The sequence below is a fragment of the Letharia lupina genome (genome assembly GCF_014066315.1).
Source record: "Letharia lupina isolate WasteWater1 chromosome Unknown contig_11, whole genome shotgun sequence".
NCBI classification, from domain to species: Eukaryota; Fungi; Ascomycota; class Lecanoromycetes; order Lecanorales; family Parmeliaceae; genus Letharia; species Letharia lupina.
The window spans coordinates 1,082,887-1,108,136 of record NW_023502980.1 but is presented as its reverse complement, the minus strand read 5'-3'; the positions used below and the strand labels follow the sequence as shown (position 1 = coordinate 1,108,136).

General features: G+C 47.6%; 6 protein-coding genes across 6 annotated transcripts; 3 read left to right on the top strand and 3 right to left on the bottom strand.

Annotated features, from left to right (window-relative positions):
• Window positions 1-345: 345 nt before the first annotated feature.
• Window positions 346-1,825, top strand: HO133_000907 (uncharacterized protein; the record flags this gene model as incomplete). Its single annotated transcript, XM_037291840.1, has 5 exons — window positions 346-352; window positions 415-816; window positions 962-1,466; window positions 1,517-1,593; window positions 1,647-1,825. 5 exons carry the CDS (start codon window positions 346-348, stop codon window positions 1,823-1,825), a joined length of 1,170 nt encoding a protein of 389 aa, XP_037152202.1.
• Window positions 1,826-2,662: 837 nt separating this feature from the next.
• HO133_000906 (uncharacterized protein) lies at window positions 2,663-4,762 on the bottom strand (the record flags this gene model as incomplete). Its single annotated transcript, XM_037291839.1, has 6 exons — window positions 2,663-2,991; window positions 3,063-3,596; window positions 3,655-4,113; window positions 4,174-4,216; window positions 4,338-4,434; window positions 4,638-4,762. The coding sequence occupies 6 exons, from the start codon at window positions 4,760-4,762 to the stop codon at window positions 2,663-2,665; spliced, it is 1,587 nt and encodes a 528-aa protein (XP_037152201.1).
• A 1,853-nt stretch (window positions 4,763-6,615) lies between these two features.
• On the bottom strand, window positions 6,616-14,426 carry HO133_000905 (uncharacterized protein; the record flags this gene model as incomplete). Its single annotated transcript, XM_037291838.1, has 2 exons — window positions 6,616-13,737; window positions 13,788-14,426. 2 exons carry the CDS (start codon window positions 14,424-14,426, stop codon window positions 6,616-6,618), a joined length of 7,761 nt encoding a protein of 2,586 aa, XP_037152200.1.
• Window positions 14,427-15,340: 914 nt separating this feature from the next.
• Window positions 15,341-16,702, top strand: HO133_000904 (uncharacterized protein; the record flags this gene model as incomplete). Its single annotated transcript, XM_037291837.1, has 1 exon — window positions 15,341-16,702. One exon carries the CDS (start codon window positions 15,341-15,343, stop codon window positions 16,700-16,702), a length of 1,362 nt encoding a protein of 453 aa, XP_037152199.1.
• Window positions 16,703-17,480: 778 nt separating this feature from the next.
• Window positions 17,481-19,205, top strand: HO133_000903 (uncharacterized protein; the record flags this gene model as incomplete). The annotated part of the gene is made up of 5 exons (XM_037291836.1): window positions 17,481-17,705; window positions 17,763-17,973; window positions 18,045-18,433; window positions 18,481-18,839; window positions 18,902-19,205. 5 exons carry the CDS (start codon window positions 17,481-17,483, stop codon window positions 19,203-19,205), a joined length of 1,488 nt encoding a protein of 495 aa, XP_037152198.1.
• A 966-nt stretch (window positions 19,206-20,171) lies between these two features.
• On the bottom strand, window positions 20,172-21,883 carry HO133_000902 (uncharacterized protein; the record flags this gene model as incomplete). The annotated part of the gene is made up of 3 exons (XM_037291835.1): window positions 20,172-20,245; window positions 20,299-21,196; window positions 21,257-21,883. The coding sequence occupies 3 exons, from the start codon at window positions 21,881-21,883 to the stop codon at window positions 20,172-20,174; spliced, it is 1,599 nt and encodes a 532-aa protein (XP_037152197.1).
• Between the last annotated feature and the right edge of the window lie 3,367 nt (window positions 21,884-25,250).

Genomic DNA, 25,250 nt, shown 5'->3' with positions numbered 1-25,250 from the left:
CGAAATATTTGCTTCGACATTGCTCAGTTGCAGTTACAGGTCAATAGGGAGACATTAAAAATGGGTTTGCTAGATGACTTCTCGAGCTTTGTACCGGCATACCTCTCCGTACCTATTCTGATATCCAGCATAGCCGCCTTTTACGTCCTAGTAAGTCTGGTCTGATTCCATTCTGTCTCCACGAGGAATGACATCAAAGTGTGTAGCGAGCTCTTTATGCGGCTATCACAAATCCATTGTCATCTATCCCCGGTCCTGAGATCTCAAGGTTGACGGACCTGCATCTGAGGTTCATCTTGCTCTCGGGGAAACGGGCCCAGTATGTCCACTCACTCCACCAGAAATATGGTCCGTATTGCCCTTTCCACCGTAAGTTGCAAACATCAGGATCATGCTAAGGGTATTTGTCTGCAGGACCTGTGGTCCGCATAGCTCCAAATGAAGTCGACGTTAGTGATCGCGATGCCGCTCGAGAGATTCACCGGGCGAGAGGGGGTTTCTTGAAATCCAGCTTCTATACTACTGCCGGGAAAGTCCAGAGCCTCTTCTCGACAACCGATCCCACTTTCCACTCCAATCGTCGACGTCTCTTGGGGCCCTGTTTCACCGAGGCCTCTCTGAGTAGCCTGGAGCCGGTCATCCTCGAGCGAGTGCGGCTGGCCGTGCGCAAACTAGGAGACGAGTCGAAAACCACCGGCAGTGCTGATGTCCTCAAGTGGTGGACGCTGTTGGCAATGGATATCATTGGCGAGCTGAGTTTCGGAGATTCATTCCACTTGTTGGAATACGGAAAGGCAAGCAGCTGCCCTCTTTCACGTACTACTCGGCTTTGCTAATTGACATGTTTAGAAGAATCAGTACGCCACGGACATCGCTAACGCTGGATCCCTCTTTCCGCTTCGAACGGCATTCCCCACACTGATATGGATTGCGGGATATTTGCCTTTGCCGTTCTTTAAAGATGTCGCTCATGCGAGGCAACGCATTTTCGCATACAATAAAGAACGTGTGGCGCGATACATGCAATTGGTGGGAACCAATCCTGACATCACCAAAAATACTCTTTTCACAAGCCTACTCAAGGATGCCTCTTCGGGTCTGACGGAATTCGATCTGACCGTTGAAGCTCAATCGTATATTACGGCAGGCACTGATACGACCGGAGTGACGCTTACCTACCTGGTGTACGCCGTCTGTCAAGACAAGAAGATTCAAGACACTCTCGTCCGCGAACTGCAGTCGGTGCCCGATGATCTAACCCACCGGGATGTCCGTGATCTCCCCTATCTAAATTGTGTTGTCGAGGAGGCTTTACGGCGCTACGGCGCCGCTCCCGGCTGCCTCCCGCGAGTTGTGCCGTCGGAAGGAGCTACGTTGGCCGGACAACACCTCCGCAGTGGAACGATCGTGTCCACTCAGGCATACAGTGTACATCGGGATCCAGAGGCATTCCCCAACCCGGAAGGGTAAGTCATTCCCTTCATCACGAGTGCACAATGGCGCTGACGGTTGGCAGCTTCGATCCCTCCCGTTGGGAGAATCCCTCCAAGAAAATGAAAGATGCATTCATGGCCTTCGGGACGGGGCCTCGCGGTAAGAATCCCTTATTCCCCCATTCTTTCCATGAGTTAAAGCGGTGTGCACAGGCTGCATTGGCATCCATCTCGCTCGCATGGAGCTGCGCCTCGCTGCCGCTCTGTTCTTCCGAACTTTCCCGAACGCGAGAATCTCGACCAAAGACGGCATGTCGGATTCCGACATGGAGGAGAACATCTCCTTCTTGCTGATGCCCAAAGGTCACCGATGTCTGGTCGAAGTGGGATGACCTGCCAAGGGATGCTTTTGCTCGATTCACGATGGTGCTAGTCGGTCGTTGTGGCTCTTGTGATGCTCCAAGATCGGGGAGTCTCTCAAGTGGAATAGATATAGTTCATCTCAAGAGGGCCCCAGTTGTAGAGAAGGTCTATCTTCAAATCTATAACAATAAACTTTGTTCATCAACTTGGTTCGTCGGAATGACTCGGACTTGAGAACAGATTCAAACCCGATGGTCTCTGCCCAATCACTTAAAGAACCTCATAGTGACTACACACTTTATCACATGAGCGATCAATCAAGATTATAATATGGGAAAGCTTAAGGGTTATACGTCAAATATTCCCCAATGCCACCCACTCAAAGCCATCTCTTCAATGTCTTAGGAGATTGCGTGGTGCACACGCAAGATCACCAACTCCATGATTTCCAACGCTCTTTGCTATAACCACAGAATCACCAGGGTTGTATAATGTTTCTATATGTAGAGTGTACGTGCTCATGAGCATCACCAACGAAGGTCAAGTCTAGAGGATGCTGCTCCGTAGAAAAAATCAATTGGGCACTGATGCGATTTTACTACTCCAGCAACAACATGATACTTCCAACTCAAGAAATGTGATTCGTAGATGTAGGTTTAATGACAGAATCCGATCCAAGGAATTGCAAAAGAATGACGCCGGATCAGGCTAGCTCTTCGATGTCCTGGACGCTGAATCAAAACTCTCAAGCCTCCCTGTCCACTGAGTCATGCGTGCATGAAGAAGGAATCCTCATCTACCCCTGTCGTCAGCACGTTCTACGATTTCGAGAAAAGAGTTCTCCGTCAGAGATCGTATTTACCTTACTAGGCCTCGACAGAGACCAGCGTCAACTCCCCTTTCTCCAATTTCGGTACACGTCCGTCGATGACATCGGTGGTGAAACTGTCTAGATTCAACGTGTTCTGACCGTGATGAGTGCGAAGCGCCTGCAGGACCTCTCGGTCCTCTGGAGATATTCCATCGTCCATTGGTGGGGGCTTGGCTGCCTCGGCACCATCTGGAGCTGGGCCGTCGCCTGTATTGTCAAGATTGTTTCTGAAAGCTGGGGAGAAAGCCTTTGTCAAGAAGTCGATCGTCTTCGAGAACTCGGCTTGTGTGAGCTTGTTGGTTGCATCAGCCGTTCCTTGGATAACTATAATAAAACGTTTAGATCAAACCCTCGAATCAAACTCGCAGCGGTGAGACGGTAGGAGGAGAACGCACTAGGCTTGAAGAAACTAAATGCTCGGTCGAAATTGTCTTCATTGAAGTCACTCAACACAGCCTCCTTTTGGTTCCGCATCTGCTTATATGCGCTCAACACGACGAGCAAGAACCGCGCGTAGCCCTCTCGGATCTTTTTCGAATGCCACTGTGCTGCCGCGGCCTCATCGCAGTGACCTCTGATGCTGGCAGCGATCGTTGTCCCAGCTGACAGGCCACCCGTTAATGCGAGATGGACACCGGAAGAAAAGAAAGGGTCAATGAAGCACCCTGAATCGCCAACAATGCGCGCGTACGGGAATGCATATGAGCTCGAGTGGTACGAGTAATCCGAAGCGGCTTTGAGTTCGGACACTTGCTTGCCTGCCCCGAGAAGCTCCGAAAGCATCGGGGCTTGTTTCAGAGCAGTATCGAAGTATTCCTGGGCGGACGCCGCCGTGGCCTTCCTCTCCGTAGCGATGTCCTGGTTCATGACAACCCCGATAGAATGGGTACCGTCGTGCAGAGGAATAAACCAGGCCCAGCCACTCTCGTCTATCAGGGTATATCTTTAGCGGCGGAAGTGGAAAGGCGTAACAAGGGGCGAACATACCTCGCAGTGCCTCAAAGAATGGTGCACCTGACCGCGCTGTTCCTCCTCCATATAGCCCTGCGTCTTCGAAGTACGCCCAGTTCGCAACATTCTTGAGCGTTGTATTATAGTGGCGGTTCTTCAGATATTTGGTATTCAGCAGACCAACGCGTCCGCTCGCATCCACAATATAATCAAACTTGATCACCCCGCTCGTGTTATCGGCTTTCTTGGTGTAAGTTGCCGAGATCGGACGACCTGGGTTTTGTGAAGCGGAATGGGCATCGCCGTTGGCAGTACCATTTGTGGTACCATTCGTTGTACCATTCGAGGAATCAAAGTCAATTGATTTGACCTTGACACCATCGAATGTCTTCGCTCCACTCGCCCCGGCATGCCGAAATATCATCTCGTCTGCCTCGGAACGGATCACGTTCCATGAATAGTTCCCTGGGCCACCGGCTGCGAGGAAGTCTGTAACTATTCATGATCGTTAAAACCCCACATTCTCACCTTAACCGGCAGTGGCGGTGTACTTACATCCCTCACGGTTGGTTGGACTCATTTTGAAGGCCGCGCCATTCTTAGTGACGCGTGTCAGCCTCGGAAAGCTTTGACGGAAGTGGTGGAGGCTCGAAAGGACGGATCAAGATTACTATCCTCGGTATTGCAGCCCAGGTGACAATGGACTTGCAACAACTGACCTTTTTGTTGAACCCGTGTTTGTCAAATGCAGAATCCAAGTCGACGAATCTAAGATAGTGGCGGAGCGAAGGCAGCATGCTTTCGCCAACATGATACCTAGTTGATGTCAGTTCGTTATTTTATTGTTCAGAGATCTGTAGTTCTAATCATGACGAGTATGAGAGAATCGAGCTCTAGCCGACGTATACATGGCTGTCGTTTCTGGCCCGGATCATGTCGAGAAGGCCGAATTGCCGACAACCAAAGGAAAAAGATATAATGACAACAGCTGGAAGTTAGGGAGGTATAGCATATCGCACCTAGGGAACTTGTCCGCCTCCAGCAGCACAGTATCGATACCTTCGCGAGCGAGCACCGCAGCCGTATACGATCCTCCTGGACCACCACCCACCACCAGGACGGTACACTTTTCAGGGATCAACATTGGGCTTTCTGATTCCGAATGCATTTCTTGAGAAGACTTTACCTATCATGAAAGAGTGAGACAGATTGTACGACGGCTTTAAAAGAGAAGGAGCACACCACATGATATTGGTTATATAATTGGTAGAGAACATAGAAATAATTGTTGTGACATCCTTTTAGATTGGACTGCAGATTGTCCGATCCCCATGGCGCTAGTTAGATCACATTGATCGTGACTCGGAACGAATAATCCTGTGAACGGCAGGAATCCTGACCTAAGTATATCGTACAAAACACTAGTGCATATGGTACGAAGAGGGACTCTATGAATGCTGATGGTGCTGAGTAGCCGGAACATTAGCGTTACAATTGGCTGTACGCCCCTAATAGGGGTTTAGAGGCATTGATACCTACTCCCAAGCATCAGTTCAGTGGCCGCCTCTGCGCCCAGGCAATAGCACCTGCTTATGGTGAGTCACCAGGACTTTTGGTGTCTATCTCCGTACTATACGGCGATAGCATAATTCCATGCAGGAAGATTGTTCGCGCAGGGAATTGAAGCCGAGACTGCGTGCAAAAAAGACTTTTCAACGGGTGTTTGGGTGAACTTTCAATTCGGAGTTTCTCCTGTTGACCTAAACCACTGGCGGACTTTCTTTGGCCGTTCATACACCGAATTCCCTCAAGGGCCGGCCAACACCGTTGATGGACAAGTCAACGTACTCTTTCCCGATGCCTGCGTCAATTGAATCAAGGCATTGTTTCGCCAATGATGACGTGCTGCTTTTGTGGTAATCTCCGCAGGGCCCCGGGTATCTGCAGGCTTCCTGCCGCCCCTCATGCAAGGCTATGGAATCAAGGCCGCGGCGATGATGCCGAGACGCTGATGGATTTGGAGGCGAGGTCAGGGACGTACCAGGATCATGGTGTCATGGGGACGAAGGAAACAATACTAAGGAAGGAAGTATGTACAGGTGGCAGTAGGTACATATAGGCCGGTGCCAAGGCGCTAAATAGCGTATTCCAAACCCGCTTCCACCTCTTGGCATTGGAATACTTTTCCGCCCCTACAGATTCAAATCATCAACTTTACAATCATAAGTCGGACTGTCCGAGTTTCAGCAGCGCTGAGATTGTGAGAGTATCTAGTAGAAGTTTCATACACAGAAGTTCAATTGAGAATTACTACTTAAGTGGGATCGAGAAGTTGAGAAATAAGAGAAGTTACCCTTAGTAAAGCGACATGATCCGCCTCAGACAAAATGCTAATATATTCGTGAGTCTATAAGTTAGTCATGTTCGTATTTACTTCCGATATTCTAGCAGCGTTGAACTTGCAGAGATGATGGGTCTGATTTGTGCGTAGAAGTTTCTATAATACAAACTAGTTGTGAAGTTGATACAGAGGTCTGCACCGAAAGTCCTGCACCCGCACTAGTGAAGCCCTAACCCTACTTTCGGAAAGCGGCCCTGTAGAGGGGAAGCCTAGAAATATCTTCTCACAGCGCATGGATGGGACTTTAGGTACTTCTCTTGGCTTGATAGGGGCATTAAGCCCCGAAACCTGGCTAGGGCTAGGTGCGATTCCGAAGAACTCCAGACGCATTGTCCAGGTAACCCTTTAGGTGGGGCGTTATCCGAAGTCTGAGCGCAAGAGTCTTGGCGGGTGCAGGACTTTCGGTGCAGACCTCTGTAAGATTAGTGTGGATTAGGAGAGGGGGGAGAAAATCTCAGTGCCAAGCCTTGCCATTGATCTTGGATACGCTAAATGGCGCTAAACGCGGCTCTAATACGTGTCTAGAATCATCATCAAAGATAATTTAACAAACGTGCATGATCTACAAAACAACACGAATCGTATAAGCAACTTAATTAAACGTGCAAGAAACCCATGTCCTTCCATGCCTGGATGTACTTCCTCGCCACTTCTGCACTCACCGGTCCTACAGCCGCCAGGGTTGAGGAATGCTCGCGAGTCTTGGCTGTGCTCAAGAAAAGGCCCCCGCAAGACATGCGAAGGAAGTTGTCATCCAAGAAGTCGATGAGCATGCCCGCAGGATTATCCTTTTCGATCGCGCCGGGGAAGGAGCGCACGCGTCTGACCCACTGCTTAAAGGGGATCACGTTGGTCGACGAGATGTTGAGCGCGTCTGATAAGACCGGGATCATCTCGCGCCAGGGCTGACGCACCGGGTTATCGATATGGTAGATTGGATACGGAGTGCGCTCGGAAAGGAGCAGGTCACTCAATGTACCTGCAACATCATCGACCGGAGTCCAGCAGAGATCGCCATCAAAATCTGGCAGCACTTTCAACGTCTGCGATGACTTCATCAAGAACGAGAGATGCTCCATTGGGTTCCAGTACCCACTGGTCTTCGAGCCGGCGATCTGTCCGAGGCGTACAGCCATAGTGCGGAATAGGTCTGGACATTTGTGCAGAGTCTCATCGAGCATTCTTTCGCAGATGAATTTGGCATCTCCATAACCGTTGGGAAGGACAGACTCGATAGTTACTCTCTCCTCGGGAACTACCGCGTTGCCGCTCCAGAGAGGATAGTGCCCAACAACGGCAATGGAAGAGATGAATTGGAAGCTGAGCGTGAACCCTTTCGGACGCCGGGACGAGATATCTCGTGAAAAGTCGATGAGGTTACGCATGACTTGAAATTGTGACTCCATTCCCGACAGAGGACGTTTCCCAGTCATTGGCCATGCATTATGTATGATGTGAGTGACGGTATTGAGGAGACTGTCATACTCGCTCCTAGCCAGTCCTAGCATCGGTCTGCTGGTGTCAGTCTGCAACACCTGCAGCTTCGACTGGCATGCCGCGTCGAAGAGTATACCTTTCTCCTCCATAGCCCGATGTTGACGAACATCTGGTTTCGTTGTGCTTCGTCGGTTGAGGCAAATCACCGATTTGACATGAGGAAGAGTAGCAGTGTGAGCAACTAGGTGAGTCCCCAAGCTTCCCGATGCTCCGGTTATTAGCACGGACTGTTCATAGACACTCGGAGGGCTAGTCGAGCTGGAAGGAACAGGGGCAGCAAAGCCATGGGTGTACTTCCGGACATAATCGTCAACGGCCGCTTTGCGGGCTGCAGTGGGAACAGGTTCACTCTTTGCCGGTAACCGGACAGGGGGCTGACGGCTATATTGAGGTCCAGAAGCCAAGGCCACAATGATCCGTTGTATTTTGATCTCAGGGCTATGACCATCGGTCCAGTCGACATGACCGTACCCCACGGACTGCATGTCCCGCTCCCAGACTGACTGATGTGCAATTGCATGTTGCCGTCCATCTTCGAAGAGCCACCAACCCTCAAATAGACCGAAAATGAGATCCACCCAGTACACCGGCTCGGTCATTTCCAGCATCATAAGGAATCCATCCGGACGCAGAGCCTTGCGGATGTTTCTGGTGGACTCCGTCAAGCTATGCGTAGCGTGGATGGCATTGCTGGCTATGATGATGTGTTGAGTGCCGAGGAGGTCGTTGGCTGGAGGCTTCTCAATATCATGAACGCGGAACTTCATGAAGGGATAGGCCTTGAAGTTTCTCCGGGCAGCCGCCACAAAGGATCCGGAGAGGTCGCTGAATGTATACTCAACCGGGATATTCCGCTGGGCAAGCAATGCAGCCATCCCTTTGGTCGTTCCCCCAGTGCCAGCTCCCAACTCTAAGATCTTCAAGGGGCCCTTATCTTTCGGGATCCTAGACGCAAGTCGGGTAATAATGTCCTGCATCTGCGCGTTGGCCAACTTGTTCAGAAGCGAATCACCGTACAGCCCGGTAACCAACTCCCTTCCTTCATCGGTACCAAATAGCAGTTTGATCCCGTCACATTTCCCGGTCAATACATCCGCCAACCTGCTAGCAGCAAAGTGGACGAGTCGATTTGCCCATTCATGGTCGGGATAGTCATGCAGGAGGTTGGCCAGAATCACCTCGCTGGTCTTAGAAGGAGCTGTGATGGCAGTGCGTGTGATTTGCGAACCGTCCATATCAATCAGTCGTGCTTCTTGTTCCAACATCTTGTAAAGATACTCCGCCAGCCGCTGGTGCTGGGGAACATATTCAATCCGTTCCAATCTCTGCCCTGCTTTAGACGCGCGGAGGGGACAACCCAGCTGCTCGAATGCTTCGACAGTCAGCGCAACACAGAGTTGCGTCTGCTTCGGTAAGACCGTATCTATGTACCCTGCACATCGGTAGTCGGCAATGAACTGATCCGTAAGCCTCTTGGATTCTTCGAATGCTTCAATAATCATGGAAGAAGGTAGTTCAAGGTTGTCACCGGGTCCAGGAGAGATTGAGCCAGTCAGATGTCCCTTGGTAGTATTGTAATTTTCGTCACTCATCGTATTGTCTTCTGCGTCCGAAACCGACGTCAAGACGGTGTGAGAAGGAGTGAGTATGGAACTGGCATCGCTTTGACTGCTCTCGGATGGATTTCCCCCTTCAGTTAGGTCAGCACCATCTCTATCAGCTGCCAGACCCAGGGTGTCTTGAATAAGTCGGACCAGCCCGCTGAAGTCAGCCACGTTGACCAACTCCTCGTTTGGCAGAGAACATTTGAACATTCCGTCAAGCTCGCGCGCCAATTCCATTCCCATGAGGGAATCAATGCCAATGTCGGCAAGCTGAGCATCAGGTTGGATCGCATCCGGTTCGAGCCCAGAGATCTCTGCGAGGAGAGCCCTGGTTTTCATGACAACGTCGGGGCCACCGGAGGCCTTCTTCTTTGGCTTGGCTGTCTCATCCAACTTTGGTTTCTGTGGAGTTACGGCATCATTTGCCATAGGCAGTACCGGCTCAGCTTTGACGGACGCCGTCTTTTCTGACTGCTCAGAGACAGTGAGTCTGGAGAGAATCTTGCACATGGATGCTTTCGGCACTTTGTGGTAGTTGATGCCTAGAATGACCTCCATTAACTTGCTGTTTGTCGAGTCGAAGATAAATATATCAGTCAGAAACAACTGATCAGAGGCACGATGATGATTACCAAGCACATCCCATACATCTGGGCGACTGTAATCGGCACCGACGTCTGGGGAGCGCATCCATTTCTCGAACCCAGTCGCAATATACATGTCACCCTGAGCTTTGTCGGTCATGCAGTTGACCCAGATTCCGCCAACCTGACCGAAGCAGTCGGAAAGGTGTGTGTCTAGCCAAGTCGCGCCGCTGTACTTCTTAGTAATACGCCCAGCGGACTCGTTACCCTTGCCCACAAGCTTCTGCAGACCGCGATACGGCTCTGCGTAGTCAACAACTTCGCCAAACGCCCTGTAAATATTACGACCCTGAATGATATCGTCCGCATCGTCGCTGTGAAGAAGATTCGAACAGCGGTGATACCCGATCAGGCGTTCATATCTGGAGAATTCGAGTCGCCATTCCGCATCATCGACGGAGACAAAAACAATTCTGCCCGTGACGTGCACAGTCAACGATGCATTCTGCAAGCTGTCACTGACAATTTTCCATTCCCAATTGCAATGGCTGGCATCATTTGCTTGAGCATCAAGCCAAACGGATCGCGACGGATCGATGCAGATAGGAGCCTGATTGTCCACATTATAAATCTTTGGCTGCAACCTTGAGGTTGTAAAGTCTGGACACAGACTGATGAGTGCCTCAACCGCGATGTCAACTTCAAGTGTGGCCGGGCAGATCGGCGCGGTCTGTGCAATGACATGGCCCGACACGAACTCCTGGTACCTAGGAGTCACCGTGTTTATGCGGAACCGAGCGAATTGCTTTCCATCATCTTGGTATCCAACGAAGCTCCAGAGACCCTTTGGTTCTTCCGGTATCTGTTCACTGACAGGTTCCTCAGACTTAGGTGGAGCCTTGGGTTCCATCCAATGCCGAGTCTTTTCGAACTGATAAGATGGCAGAAGCAAAGGCGTGTATTCGTAAGTCTGCAACCGGTGATGGGTCCAGAAAGTGAAATTCAAGCCTTCTTTCCAAAGACCGACAGACGCGTTGATCAGCTGTTGCAACCCATTATCATTAGCAATATTCATCGGTTGGAAGCAGAACGTCTCCGGCGATTGCAGGGCTCGGCTGGCCATGTTTGTGATGGTAGAATTTGATCCAGCTTCTAACCAGATACAGGACGGATACTTCTTCGAGAGTCTCTGAATGGCGTGGCTGAAGTAAACAGGATCTCGCATGTGGCTCGCCACATATTTCGAAGTCGGCTGATCATTCGACTGAAATTGAGTGGCTCTCTCCCAGTGAACAGTGGGCTCAGTGAACGTCAACCCTTGTCCAAATTTCTCCAGGTTGGACATCAAGGGTTCGACCAAGGCGGAGTGAAAAGCATTGGTGACGTTGAGCCTCTTGAACCTGATCGTCGAGTACGTAGAACTCTTTGTAATCGTCTCAATTACAATGTCAATGCTTTTAGACGAACCGGCAATGGTGAAACTCCTGGGACTGTTGAAGCAAGCAATGGTGGGTGGGCGCTCCCCTGCTTCTTCGCAAGGTATACCCGTTTCAGCCAAGAGCTTTTCGATCTCATGCAGCTCAGCGTCGGTAGCAACCATTGAACCTTTTTCAGGACCCCAAGCGTTTTTAATGAGGTTTGCACGGCCAGCAATCATCTTAATAGCATCATCGAGAGAAAGAGCATTGGAAATGCATAGCGCTGTTAATTCGCCAAAGCTGTGCCCAACAACAGCAACGGGCTGCACTCCGCAGTCAATCCAACTCTTTGCGCAAGAATATTGCATGGCAAATAGCATTGTTTGAAGCTTGACCGGATCATCGATCGGAATCCTCTCAAAGATGCCAGGAAAGATACTTTCACACCCAGTTGACCGACAAACAGCGTCACACTGGTCAAGATGAGTGCGAAGGATCATAACGTTCTTGTAGACTTCCCGGCTCAATCCGACGTATGTAGAGATTTGGCCCCCGAAGCAGAGTATAACTGGTCTAGGAGATGGGTGCCCGACTGACACGGTGTCTATATCTCCCTTCTCAAATGCGGCCAATTTCTGTGCTAGCTGATCCGTGGACCGGCAGCTGAGAAGCAAGGCTCGGTCGAGCGTCGGGTTGGACTGCCGGGAGACATTGAACGCCAGGTTTGCTACGGATAAATCCTTACTACCCTTTAACTGGAGGAATGGACGGAATTTTGCACTATATTCTCGGAGGGCTCGGTCGTCCTTCCCGTAAAATCTGAAAGGAAACTCGATCATGATAGACATGTTCACGGCATTCGTGATTGGCAGGGAGGGTGCCTGAGTCACCACCATGGAAGCATTCGAGCCCGACGCACCGTAATTGTTGATCAGCGCCGCTCGGAAGTTGTCATTCCAACTTATCAACTTTGTAGCAATCTCGATGTTATCCCCAGCAGAGGCGTTTATATGTGGGTTCAGAGTGTTGTAGCTAGGCTGTGGGGGTATAGCCTTCTGTTGGATCATGAGCAAAGTCTTGATCAGAGACACGGCACCGGAAGCACACTCAGTATGCCCAACAAGTCCCTTGACGGACCCAAAAGCAATGGGCTTAGAACGGACTCGGCCTCCTAAGACCTGACAAATACCGTCATATTCCGCCGGATCCCCAACCTGTGTCCCTGTGCCGTGCGCTTCAACGACCGTAATTTGAGAGGGTTCGAGTTTTGACTGAGCGAGAACATCGCGGAACAAGTCGGAGAGAGATGGGGCATTGGGTACAAAGATTGGGGTGCAATTTTGGTTCTGGTACACGGCAGTGCCGGAGATAGTCCCAAGAATCTGATCGCCATTGGCAATCGCTGCTGACATCTTTTTCAAGAACACGGCAGTAATGGCCTCCCCTCGACAGTAACCGTCTGCTGAGGCGTCAAACGGCTTACACTGGCCCGTCGGACTCAGGAAGGACGCCGCGGCCAAATTTTGGAACCATAAAGGGTTGGTCATCACGTTCACTCCACCAGCGAGCGCGGCACTGCACTCTCCGCTAAGGATTGATTTGCATGCCAGATGCACTGCAACCAACGACGAGGAGCAGGCCGTGTCAATGCAGAGACCCTGACCGGTCCAACCAAAATAATGGCTAATCTTGCCAGCAATGAAACTCTTGAGGTTGCCCACTGCAGTGTATGCATTGGGTTGATAACAAGCAACGTTGTTCTCATAGTCAGCAGCGCACACACCAACGTAGCATCCGATTTTCTTATCTGAGTCAGGGGAGTTGAAGTATCCAGCCTGTTCTAACGCCTGGTATGCCACTTGCAGCATCTGCCGTTGTTGCGGATCTGTGGAAGCAGCCTCCCGGGCGTTCTTTTTGAAGAATTTCTGATCAAAAGCATCATGGTCGTTGATGAAATTTCCAAACCACTTCCTATTTGGATCGAGTTCCCGCCAGGCGTTTTCGAATTTGATGCGCTCCGGAGGCACTTCCTTGTGCTGAGATTTCGCTTCGCAGAGCAAGTCCCAGAATTCAGCAACATCATCCGCACCAGCGACCTTGATCGACATGCCCACGATCGCAATATCATCGGGTTTTCTTGTCTCTGGCTGGGTCTTAGATGCATTCGTAAGCGGTCGAATTGACTCGAGTTCACGCAATATCGATGGGGGAATACATCGGTCCGGTCCGAACGCTACAACTATCGTTTTTTGACCCTTCAACTTGGAATTATAAAGGGTCTTGAATGTCTGATACCAGTTCGAATGCTGAACAAGGATGGTACGCAGCGCATGACCATTGAGCCCGCCACTTGTAATCAAGCCGCTCCCCGAGTTTGAACGGGTTGGATATATCAGATCCGATGCATCTGGAAGGTGCAGGGTAGGCTGAGACTCGCAGAATTGGATCAGCCGGTCGATATCATCTGCATACCATTCGTTATGGAAGCGGCCGTAAAGGCTGATCTCATTTGCAATGATACCCACACGGCGTAGCTCTTGCTGTAAAGTGGAAGCCGTTCTCTCGGCAGTGGTCACAGTTGCCCGATGTTCGTCATATGAGACGGATAGATATGCCTGTCCACGTAAGTCTCACATGCAGACATATGAAGGGCCTAGTGGTTTACCTCAGGAAAGCGCTTCAATATCTGACTCATTTGTTTAGCTGCCTCAGATGAAGTCCACGCCGTTGTAAACGACTTGGATGGTCCCTGGTTGTCCAATTCATCTTGTGCATCCACAACTCCTCCAATGAGCATTGCCAGTCGTATTGCCGTGGCGCCATATGTCTCAATTTGTCGGCGATCCTTACTGATAGACACAGCTAGTGCGCTCAAGAATCCCATACAGAACCCTAAGATTTCTGTCGATGATTTCCCGGGATGATCCCATTGCTGCCTAGACTCTGGCGAGGCGACATCGAGGTATTTCATGTATTCGCTGATATGAGTTATAATCACTAGAGGACTGAGGATGATGTTTGGAAGATGCGAAGACTCGTGGTCCAGCTTCCCTGTCTTGAACCATTCGCCAAGGTTTGTGAGCAATTGAGCACCTTGAATAATCTTGTATCTTGGAAACTCTGCCACGAATGCTTCCCAACAATGCGGTAGCTCCGCGATGGTGTCAAGAACCCATGCATTGCTTCCCATTTGCATTACCGTGGTCTGAAGAGTATGGAAGGCAGCTGCATCGAGAGACAGAGTTTGCGGTCCGAATACTAATAATCTGTTGCCCTCGCAGGGACGAGTGACTTGGCCAACCATGTTGATTAAGAGACCATAACAGAAAAAAGATGCTAGTGAATTCTAATCGACTGCGAGATCTGTTGATTGAGAGGAGCTCGAGTTCGTCTTCAGACAGTATTTACAGCTTCAATTCAAGATCTCCATGCCCGAAGATTAGAATGCGCCAGGCTACCCACACTGCAGGACAACAGCTTCAGTATCGATGCAAACACTCCTGGAGAATTGCGATGGGACGGTCGACAAGCTATAGAATGACTCCAACGTATAACGTCCTTTTGCATACACCCATTCTTCTATCCGAACGTACACGTGCGTGAAACCAAGGGTCCCCACTTCTAGTGTTCAGTGATCTCGATCTGTCATTCCGAGACCTGCTGAATCGCCTCCTTACCAAGAACTCCTCTATACTCAAGTTGTTCCCTGCCCTGCTGACACAATAGGAGACGTAGCAACATCTCTCCGGAAAACTCCGACAGCTCTGCTGACGAGGAAACTCCGGCTTCCGACCAAAAAACTCCGCTACTCTTTGCGAATCATTCGATGAAAACTGTAGTTCCGAGTGTTCAGCTTATAGGCAAAACTGACAGGGCTGCTCTTCGCCGTTCGAACCTTACGAGGTGCCCTTTGTCGTCGATCTTAGCTCTACGACTCGGTTTTTTCACCCAGGGCGAAATGTGAGTCATCCTAATTGCTAGCGTGAAGTTCTTCCATTTTCACCGTTCATTTCAACAACGTCCCGCACCAAAACAGTGGTAAAGTGTTGCGGAGTCGTGTTTCCATCTGACATCACATTGACCGACGTATTAGCCACCTCTTGGCACTTCGGGATATTTGCAAGCTCATCGAAAACCAAGTGCTTAGTCGCTACCTGGCTGATCGCTCATATCTCATCGTCATTACAGTTGCCGGAAAAAGACCTTGAAAACATCAAGATGGAGAAGTACGAAGATCTAGATCGCTATCAGGACATCCTCGGCCAGCTACCAATGCTACAATGCTACTCCCATATCCTTTACATGTTCCCCATGCCCGAGGGTGTCACCAGGGAAGAAGTCATCCGCGATCTGGAGGAAGCGGTCACAAAAGTCAGGGACAAAGTACCTTGGATGGGGTCCCGAGTCATTAATGTAGGCAAAAAGCCAGGCAATTCTGGCCTTTACCGAGTGATTGCATGTCCTCGCCCAGAGAACCCCATAGACGTCAAAGAGGTATCGAACGCACTACCGCCATACGCCATAATCAAGGAACGAAAAGCGCCAATATCTGTGATAGCCTCTGAACTGCTGACTCCAGTCTCTGCTTTTCCGCAAATGTTTGAGGACTCAGATGAGGACCCAGCGCACGTTGTCCGGCTCCAGGCTAGCTTCATCGAAGGAGGCTTGATTTTGGATTTTGCACTTCAGCACAATATGGGTGATGCCGGCGGTCATTTTGGATTTGTAAAGCTCGTGGCCATGGCAATGCGTGGGGAGGAGTTTCCGGACTCCCTCCTCGAACAAGCGAATCGAGATCGAAGGAACCTTTTCCTTCTGCTTAGCCCGGACGAGCCTATGTTGGATCACAGCCACCACAAACGCCCTCCCATTGCAGCCGACGCTCCCCTAGTTCGACCCGAACCTGCAAGGTATCATATCCTTCGCTTCACGGCCGCGAAGATGGGCAAACTCAAAGAGCTTGCGAGCTCTCCCGAGGGCCTCGACCCGGACGTGCCATTCATCTCGACGGACGATGCCCTGAGCGCCTTTTGCTGGCAGCGTTACACCACGGTCCGTTCGCACCGCTTTCCGCCCGAGACCAAGTCCCGATTCTCTCGCGCCATCGATGGCCGGAGGCTTGTTGGAGTTGCACCCGATTACATGGGCGACGTGATACACAACGCCTCGACCTGGCTGTCGTTCCAGGAGCTCACCGAGTCACCCCTTTCCACCATCGCTTCGCACCTGCGCAAGCGCCTGAACGGAACCAACTCGGCGTACCACGTCCGCAGTTTTGCCACGTTCATCGCCAGAGAAGCCGACAAGTCGACCATCACGTACGGCGGGCCGTTCAATCCCGATACGGACGTCGGATGCTCGTCTGTTCGCGGTCGTACCGACCTGTATCCGGGGTTTGGCACGCTGGGCAAGCCGGACTTTATCAGGCGGCCGCCAACCGTCCCCTTTCCGAGCTTGTTGGTGTTCTTCCCTGGGGACTCGGGCGCGTATTGCGATGCCTCAGCCTGCTTGACTGACGCGGACTTGGAAGCACTGAATGCTGACCCAGAGTGGAATAAGTATGTTGAATATATTGGTTGATCTGTTTCCTCCACCAATCAGGGATACTCGTAGTGTCACCAGCCTTGAAATTTCTGGTCAGATACCGTATGAATTGTCAAGTGACACACCATACTCATATACGAGTGTGAAGTACTGGACACGGTTTGCAACAGTATTGTATAAGCAGTAGTGTCTTACCAGATAACTAGACGTATTTTATGTGCAGTCGCCGCTAATAGGACTGCCAGTAAGCATGCGGTTGACTAATCGGAGAAGCCCAGCGCTCGGCCCATAAGCATGTACCTACTCAACGAAACTCTTCTCCTTCATGACCATAAGATGATTTTGCTTTGAGACTCACCCAACTACAAACACCTCGGCAAGTTCCATTGGTGGGCAACCTTTGCCAAAAAAAACAATGCCTTTTTATAAGACGTACATCCCTAGGAGTTTGATGTCGTAGTACTTTGTAACTCAGCACTAAGTATCTTTGCCTGAATCTATCTATGTGAGCCGCTGCTGACTACTAGGGTCGGGGTAATTGCCGGAGTAATTGAATTGAACAAGCACAAAGAGTGGCATTCTCCACCTGTGACATATTCCGTGCTGGTCATTCATTGATCATAGCAATGTTAATGCTATGCAAAACAATGATTTCCGCGTTTCAGTCAGAAGACTACTAGCAGCAGAATAGTCATGTGTGTGAATGGATCCTACACCAAATACAAAGTCTCGTCCGCCGCGGGAGCACACTCCAACGCGTACTGACGATTTGACCTCTCCAGAGTTTGCCAAACCCTGAGGCTCGTTGACAATCATGGTCTCCGGTGCATCCCTTGTCCAGGCGATTCTGTCCTTTTCGGTAGCCAAGCCAGCAAACCTCTCAGAATTATTCGGACCAAGTCTGTCGCCTGAAGCCCAAATTATCCTCCCTACAGACACCGACTGGAGCACGCAGGTACAATTGCGATGGACCAATTACCGAGCGCCCAAGTATCTGGGCGCCATTAAGCCCGCAACCGAGACCGACGTTCAACGTATTGTAGGCATCTCCTTGCTGTCGAGTTGATGGTGGAGGTACTGAGACAAGTCACTGCAGGTGAAAATCGCAGATGCCAACAAAATCCCTTTCCTCACCACCGGTGGTGGTCATGGGATTTCAGACTATAGCCCTTTCAAGGGCATCGCAATCGACCTGGGCAATTTCAAATCAGTGGAGCTGGACGTATCTACGAACCACCTCACAATCGGTGGAGCGACTGAGTATTCACAACTACACGACCTGTTGTACGATGCAGGAAAGGAATTAAGTATGGTTTGCCGTTTGTTCAGTTGGTCAAGGGGGAACGTTCAACTAATCCGCCCATGTCGGCTTCTGTAGCACTGGCATCTTGCCCATGCGTCGGTGTCCTTGGGGCAACGATGGGCGCGGGTTTCGGACCTCTCAAGGGTCATCGCGGGCTGTTGTTGGATGCTCTCGAGTCGGTGCGGATGGTGACGGCAGATGGAAGGCTAGTCACAGCATCAGCGAGACAAAATCCTGGCCTTTTTTGGGCCGTTCGCGGAGCAGGCGCCAACTTTGGTGTCGTCACCTCCGCGACTTTCAAGGTTTACGATATCACCAACAAGGGGCAAGTCATGGTCGCCGACCTGGTTTATCCGGCCACCGCCAATCATACCTTTTGGAGGACCTTGCAGTCCTTCGAGCACGCAATGCCGTCTCGATTGGCCCTGACTGCAGTAGCGGTCTACAACCGGACCATCGATCTGGTGAGCGTCTTTTACCGGTATCATGAGAATCGCTAACAACCCTGCAGCCGCTGATCGTGCTCCATGCGGTCTATTTTGGTCCGCAGGAAGATGGCGAAGCTTATTTGGAGCCTTTCAAGGACCTTGGGCCCCTTGTGAGCAACATCGCCATGATTCCCCAGAATACCATGTTTCCTTCTGACCATGGAACCTGCGTGCCTAATCAACGTATAAACCTCTACACCCTCGCCCTCAAACAGTTCGATCCGCCTACCTTCGACTCATTCTATGCCCGTCTTACGGACTTTTGGCGTGAGTATCCTGACTACCAAGGCCGCCTTCTAATACAGCGCTTCTCCAACGATGCCGTGGCAGCGGTACCGGATGCTGAGACAGCGTACCCATGGCGTGATGCGATTGCACACATGTAGGTTCCCCTCCCCACTCTCCTTTTGCATGGATGGTCATTGACACATCCCGGTTCTTCAGGAACATCGAAAGTTTCTATACCGACCCCGGCAACGATGACGCTATAGATGACTTTGTCACATCGGCCCGTGCCCGGTTTGCAGAGACGAGCGGTTTCGACACCCTTGCCACCTATGTAAACTTTGCGCACGGAGACGAGGGTCCCACGGCATGGTATTCCGCACGCAAGCTGCAGAAGCTGTCGGCCTTGAAGAGACAGTGGGATCCGAAGGGGCTTTTCAGTTGGCACAATCCGGTGCCAATGAGGTGGGACCTAGATATCAGTGAGAAGGAACACCTAGGGAACCAGAAACTACCGGGATGAGGTCGATTGGCTGTAGACACATCCGGACAAGAAAGCTGGTCTGCTCGCAACAGTGGGACTGTGGGTTAGTGGGTCCATTATGAGGCCATAGCGTTGGTGGTTGTTTGATCAACCGTTCCATCATTATGCGATATGCGATAGTAGGGAGACAGGTGGCCATGGCGAGTACTATTTGTATGGCCACTGCACCAGTAGTGGGCTCTTCATTCGAATTTTTCTCTTTCAGAGCCATATCATTGTTCTCCCTCCCACCCACACCTATATATAGCTTCATTTTCACTCCAGGGCATGTCGCTCAGACATGGGAGTTTTTCTAGCGCTGGGGGGCCTTTTCTGGGCTATTTGCATGTCCAGAAAGGTCTTAGCTGCCCCAGTGTTGGATATGCCCAATCATATATCTACATATCTACTTGTGCATGCGTCATTTCTGTATGGCCTCACTGTTTGCGAGCACTAATCATCTCGATCAGATTAGCTTCCTAGATTTCTGTAGATAGTGGGTCAACACACTCGTCATTTTAATGAATACACTGCTCGTATGGTATTTATTTCTTCTTCAATGATCAATTAGAACTGTAAGATCAAAGCTTCATCTCGTGTGATTCACATGTGATTGTCATGAACTCGTGGGTCAGAAGTAGGCCTAGCGTCTTGGCTACGTGGTTGACCCCCTGGTCCAAATGGTTTGCCGTAGCTACGTTTACTTGTAGGTAATATGTTCTGCATGTTGGTGATTCGTGGTTTCGTCAAGTCTGAAAATTATCTCACTCTCCCACAAGAGGTACAATACTATGGTATGACAACTTGTGTCTATGTGCATACCTTAGTGCACGTGGAAAAGGACAAGCTCAACAGTAACGGACAAAGAATAGTTTAATTGTGCAATAACTAAGTCTTTCATGCGCCAGGCCGTATATGAAGGCTCAAAACTCCTTCCCAATGCTTCACGGTTCCCGAATCCCTCCATTATTCGACATACATTGCCTCGATCAGGTAAATGATGCCAAACACCAAGAATGCAAACCCGCCTCCAAGTGTTACTGCAGAAGTAGGTCAGCAGATGGTCTTTGAAAATGGAGTAAGCTTGACTTACCGATCCTCAAGCTGACCCTCCCTGCGATAGCTCTACCCCCAATGACGGCGATTGCAGTACAAATTGCATGCCCGCTCACTGCACCCCCAGTCACCCACCAGTAGTCTTGGCCAGCCGCCATGGCGATCGTAGCAATTTGACTCCGGTCGCCCCATTCACCCAAGAAGGTCATAACAAAGGTTTGTACCCACGCTGGACTAAGTAGTAAGGAAAACAGATTATTGACTCCTGCAAATAAGCTCATAATGGTCGAGCCTCTGCTGGGTGAAGGACTTCGCGACCCATCTGGGGAGGACGGAGGAGAGTCCGGAGGGGCAGGAAGACGGGTGCTGGACCGAGTCTTGCGTGCATTCATTCTCCCCGATTCAAGTATGTATGGCGAAATTGAAGACCGTCGACGACCCATCTTACGAGCAAGTTCTTCTTTCTCCTCAAGCTCCAATTCTACCTCTTTCATCTCTTCGTTGACTCCTTGGTCCGGTGGAATTGCGTAGCCTTCCTTTAGCATTTTTGCCCCAAAGACAAGGAATAGCAGGGCCGCCAGTAGATTCGTATATTTCTTTGGAACGAGGGTAGGGACAGCGTGGCCCAAAACGGCAGAGAGGATTGTCATTGCAATGAGGGCGGTAAAGGCGGCAGAGAAGACAATAAGTCGAGGGTGCTTCATCGCCATCAGGGCAGCGATCAAGAACGTTTTGTCGCCAATCTCGGAAAATATGATCATCGTGAGGGAGAGGACGAAAGAGTGCAGCGGTTGAATGAGAGAGGCGGAATTGCCGGTGAGCATGGGGATGGAAGGTGTGAAGGGCGCGAGAATTGCTAGAGGGTCGCTCTTTGAGGCTGTGGCCGGAACAGGGTGTGGAAGGTCATGAGGTTTATCAGGGAGATCGGCAGGTTTCTAGAATAATGACACGTTAGCAAGTTGCATTATTTCAGTGGTTCGAACATATCACATTACCTCCAGGCCTCCTAGCTCTTTCTGCTTATCTTTGTCTTCAGTCCCAGTCTCCTTGCTTTTCTTGCCCTCATCCTTCGCAGCCTTTGGGTCAAGGCCTTCTTGCTCGCTGTGAGGCAAAGGCGGAACCTCTTTCGGTGGATCTGGCTTCTTCTCTGGCTTGGCGCCGTCCAATTGAGTTGCCTTTCTATCCTTATTCTTCTCCGATATGCCACCTTCAGTTCCTCTCGTACCCTCCTTTGGCCCAGTCCTGTGCGGATCATCCATCACACCATCATTCGTCTCTGGTATCTTGGGGCCATCGCCGGTAGGCACCCCTTCCGGTATGGGCTTCTTGATATCTGCATCTCCACTGTTTTCCTTGGCCTTCTTCCGATCTCTTTCCGCGCCAGTCTCGACGAAAGGTCCAAGGTGCGGTCTTCCATCTTTGCCGTCGACCGGAGCATCTATAGTCCCAATGCCATCCACGCCCGGCTTGGAGGCTGGGCTTGCTGATAGATCAGGAGGCGGCCCTAATTCTTTTCCATCTGCTAAGGCAACAGCTTCTTCTGAAGACACGAAGGCCGTAACGACCGAAGTACAAGGTATCAGTACAAGCAGTAGTAATGATGGCAGCTGTCGTAACCTCATAGCTCTCAATGATATATTCAGGGCCAAATAATGCCGTGGAGAGGGTGCAGGAGCTCTCCTTCGCCTTCGCCACAATGGCTGCTTGCAGGACGTTAGCAAATGAGACTGTAGAGTAATGTGGGCATTGAAAGGTTCCGAAAAGCCCAGACAATAAGTATGGAATAAGACGATGTGAAAGATAGCGAAGAGAATGCAGCTGGCAGGAGAAATTTCGATGTCAATTAATTGAAAGAACAGGTCGCTGGCTGTTGCGGCATGCCAGTACCAGTACGAGCACCCCTGGCTAAATTCGAACAAGTTAGCGGCATCGGATTCACTCGGTTCAGCCCTAAGGTACTAACCCTATATTCTTAATCATTGGGAAACTAGAAAATTAGCATTCGGGCTAGCACCCCCCCCCCACCCAAAATCGTACTATAGATATACTCACTATATTATCGCTCCCATTAATCTCTTTATACCTCGCTATTACTAAATATAGCTATTAGTATATAAAATAAGCGGCCTCCTAATAGATTTAATAAGGAGGCCGTTATAATCGTTATTAATACTATTAAAGAGGGGCGTAAATTAAAAAAATCTATTTTAAAACCTAAGTCGACGAAGAAACCTTTTTTTCTTATTAATAAGCTTAATAAAATTGAATAAAGCTCTTCTTTTATCGTTTAATTTTAGTTTATTAATTCTTCTATAAAATTATCGATTTATTCTATTAATATGAGTATTTTATAAAAAGAAAAGAAGATATATACTCGTTTTATTACCTCTAAACGATTCGATTTCTATAAGTTTAATTCGATCGCTATTTAAGAGGTTAAATAGAAGGCGAAAAAGAAAGACTATAGAGTGATCCTTAAGAGCGCTATTACTACGCTCTTATTTTTAGAAAATATTAAGACTATAAATAGTTAATATAACGATATTACTAAGTAAGAGAATATTAATAATTTAGCGAGATAATAGCTAGTTGAGAAAAAGAGAAAGGAGATTACTATAAGAATTATATATATCTATAATTTTAAAGAAGATTTCTCTAAATTAGAATTCTTTATTATAAAAGAGTTTTTCTCGAAGAAGTAAAAGAAGACTAGTAAAACTATTAACGATAACTCTTCTTTAGATAACTTCGCTACTATATCGAATAATTCTAAATTATTTAAATTTAATAAGAAAAAGAAATAGAAGAAGAAGATTAAGACGTCTAGATTTAATAGCGCTATTATTAAGTAAATATTATATATAAAGAAGGCGAAGAAATTGAAAAGAAAGCTTAAATCCGAAGGCTATAAGATTATGAAGCTGTGGCTATATTTAAAGCTCGACTATCGAGAAAGAACGTATTATTATTAATAATTAGACGATCTCAACGATACTTATTATCTACTCGATAACGATTAAATTACTAAATAGAATAAGGCTATAGCGAAGTAGGAATATAGTATTAATATTAAAAATCTATCTATACGAATATAGAAGCGAATAAAGTCTTAATAAGATTAGATTATAAAGATAAAGGCCATTGATAAAGAGATCAAGTCGGTTAAGAAGGAAGTTTATACGATTATTAATTCTTCTATTCTTACTTCTACTACTACTTTAATACTAATTAGTATATTACTTAATAAATTAGATATCTTATTCTTATCGACGTAAGGCTTTTAATAATAATAGTATAATGCGTATTAATAGTAATATAATCCGTATTAATAGTAGTAAGTTTAAGGCTATTCGCTCTATTAGCTAATACTTTAATAGTCTTAATATTTTTTTTATAGTAATACGCGTATACTTAGACTTAGCTTATTTAGCCTTATCTACTTAATCTAATTAAGCTATTATCTTATTTAGATATAGTTAATTAATCGCTCTTTAAAGCGCTTTAGTAATTAAGTAATTTAATTCGAGTAAAGAATAATATAGATAAACTGCGGAGGGCCTATTTTATTTAATAAATTTAGAGGAATCTAAGTAAGAAAGCGATCTTTATAGACGCTCTAAAAAAGATTAAAATAAAGTTATATATATTAAAGTAAATATATTAAATATCGCCTTCTAATTAAAAAGAGATAGAGGTTTTAAGAGAAATAGTTATACGATTAAAGAATAAGATAAAGAACTTTATGAAGGTGCTGCGGTTTCGTACTACTACCTCTACTACTAGATTCGCTAGTCATCAGCTATATACTACTTTAAACGCTTTCGTCGTTATTGCTTTATTAAAAAATAAGATTATTAATAAGAATAGCGATAAGGAGGGGGGGAGGAGGAGGAGGAGGAGATTTAAATAGCTATATATCGAAGTTTAAAAAATAAGATTCGATAATCGATAATTAGTATCGGGCCTGCCGCCGTCACGCAAATCTCGAATATTTAATATATTTGAAATTAATTAATGATTATCTATTTAAATAATCTAAATAGTATAAAATTACGAGTTAAATATGGGCTAAAATATAAAAAAAAAATCTCGAGAAACGATTGCATTTTGGTGTAAAAATGTTAGATATAAGGATTTTTTCTTCGTATTACGCTAAGATACGACTTAAAACTCTATTTTTAGATTTCCTTACTACTTAAATAATAGCCTTTATCTTTCTTATATAACTTCTCTTCTTTCTCTTTATAATCGCTTATTAATATATCGATATATATAAAGTAAGTCTTAGTATAAATCTCTATATTATAAGTTTATATAGCTAGCTTTAAGTATTATTTAAATAATATACTTTTTATTAGCTTAAAATATCTCTTTAGCTAGATCTTAAGAATCGAAAAGAACTTCTTAATAGAATTAAAATTTGATAAATATAGAGATAAATATAAGATTATAACGCTTTACTTCTTATAGAGTCTTCTAACGTTAGCGATATAATGTGTGAAGTAATTATTTATAACGAGAATCGATTTTAAACTAGAGAATAGATTATAGCGAGAAAAGACTTCGTTCTTAAGAAATCACTCGAATCGAGTATCATCGATACTATTCTAATAAATATAATAGTAAAAAATATTATTTAAGTAGTATATTAGTAGAATACTATATCGCTTAGAATATTTAATAAAAATTTATATTATTAGTCGAATTTTAAAGGCTATATAATCTCGCTTTCTTTATATTATATATTTATTAATAACGCTTTTATTTAAAAAGATAAGTATATTATATATAAACTTACTAATCTTTAGAAAGTACGCGTCACGGCAAATCTGTGAGCGTTCTAAGGCCTCGCGGCGAAGGCTTTTTCTGCTAATCTTTATAAAGTGTAGAGTCTTTAAGATCGTAGACTAATTAATAAGTAGATTAAATTAATCAAATAGAATATTATATCTCGTTTTAATATATCTATAGCTTACTCTCGATAAAGGC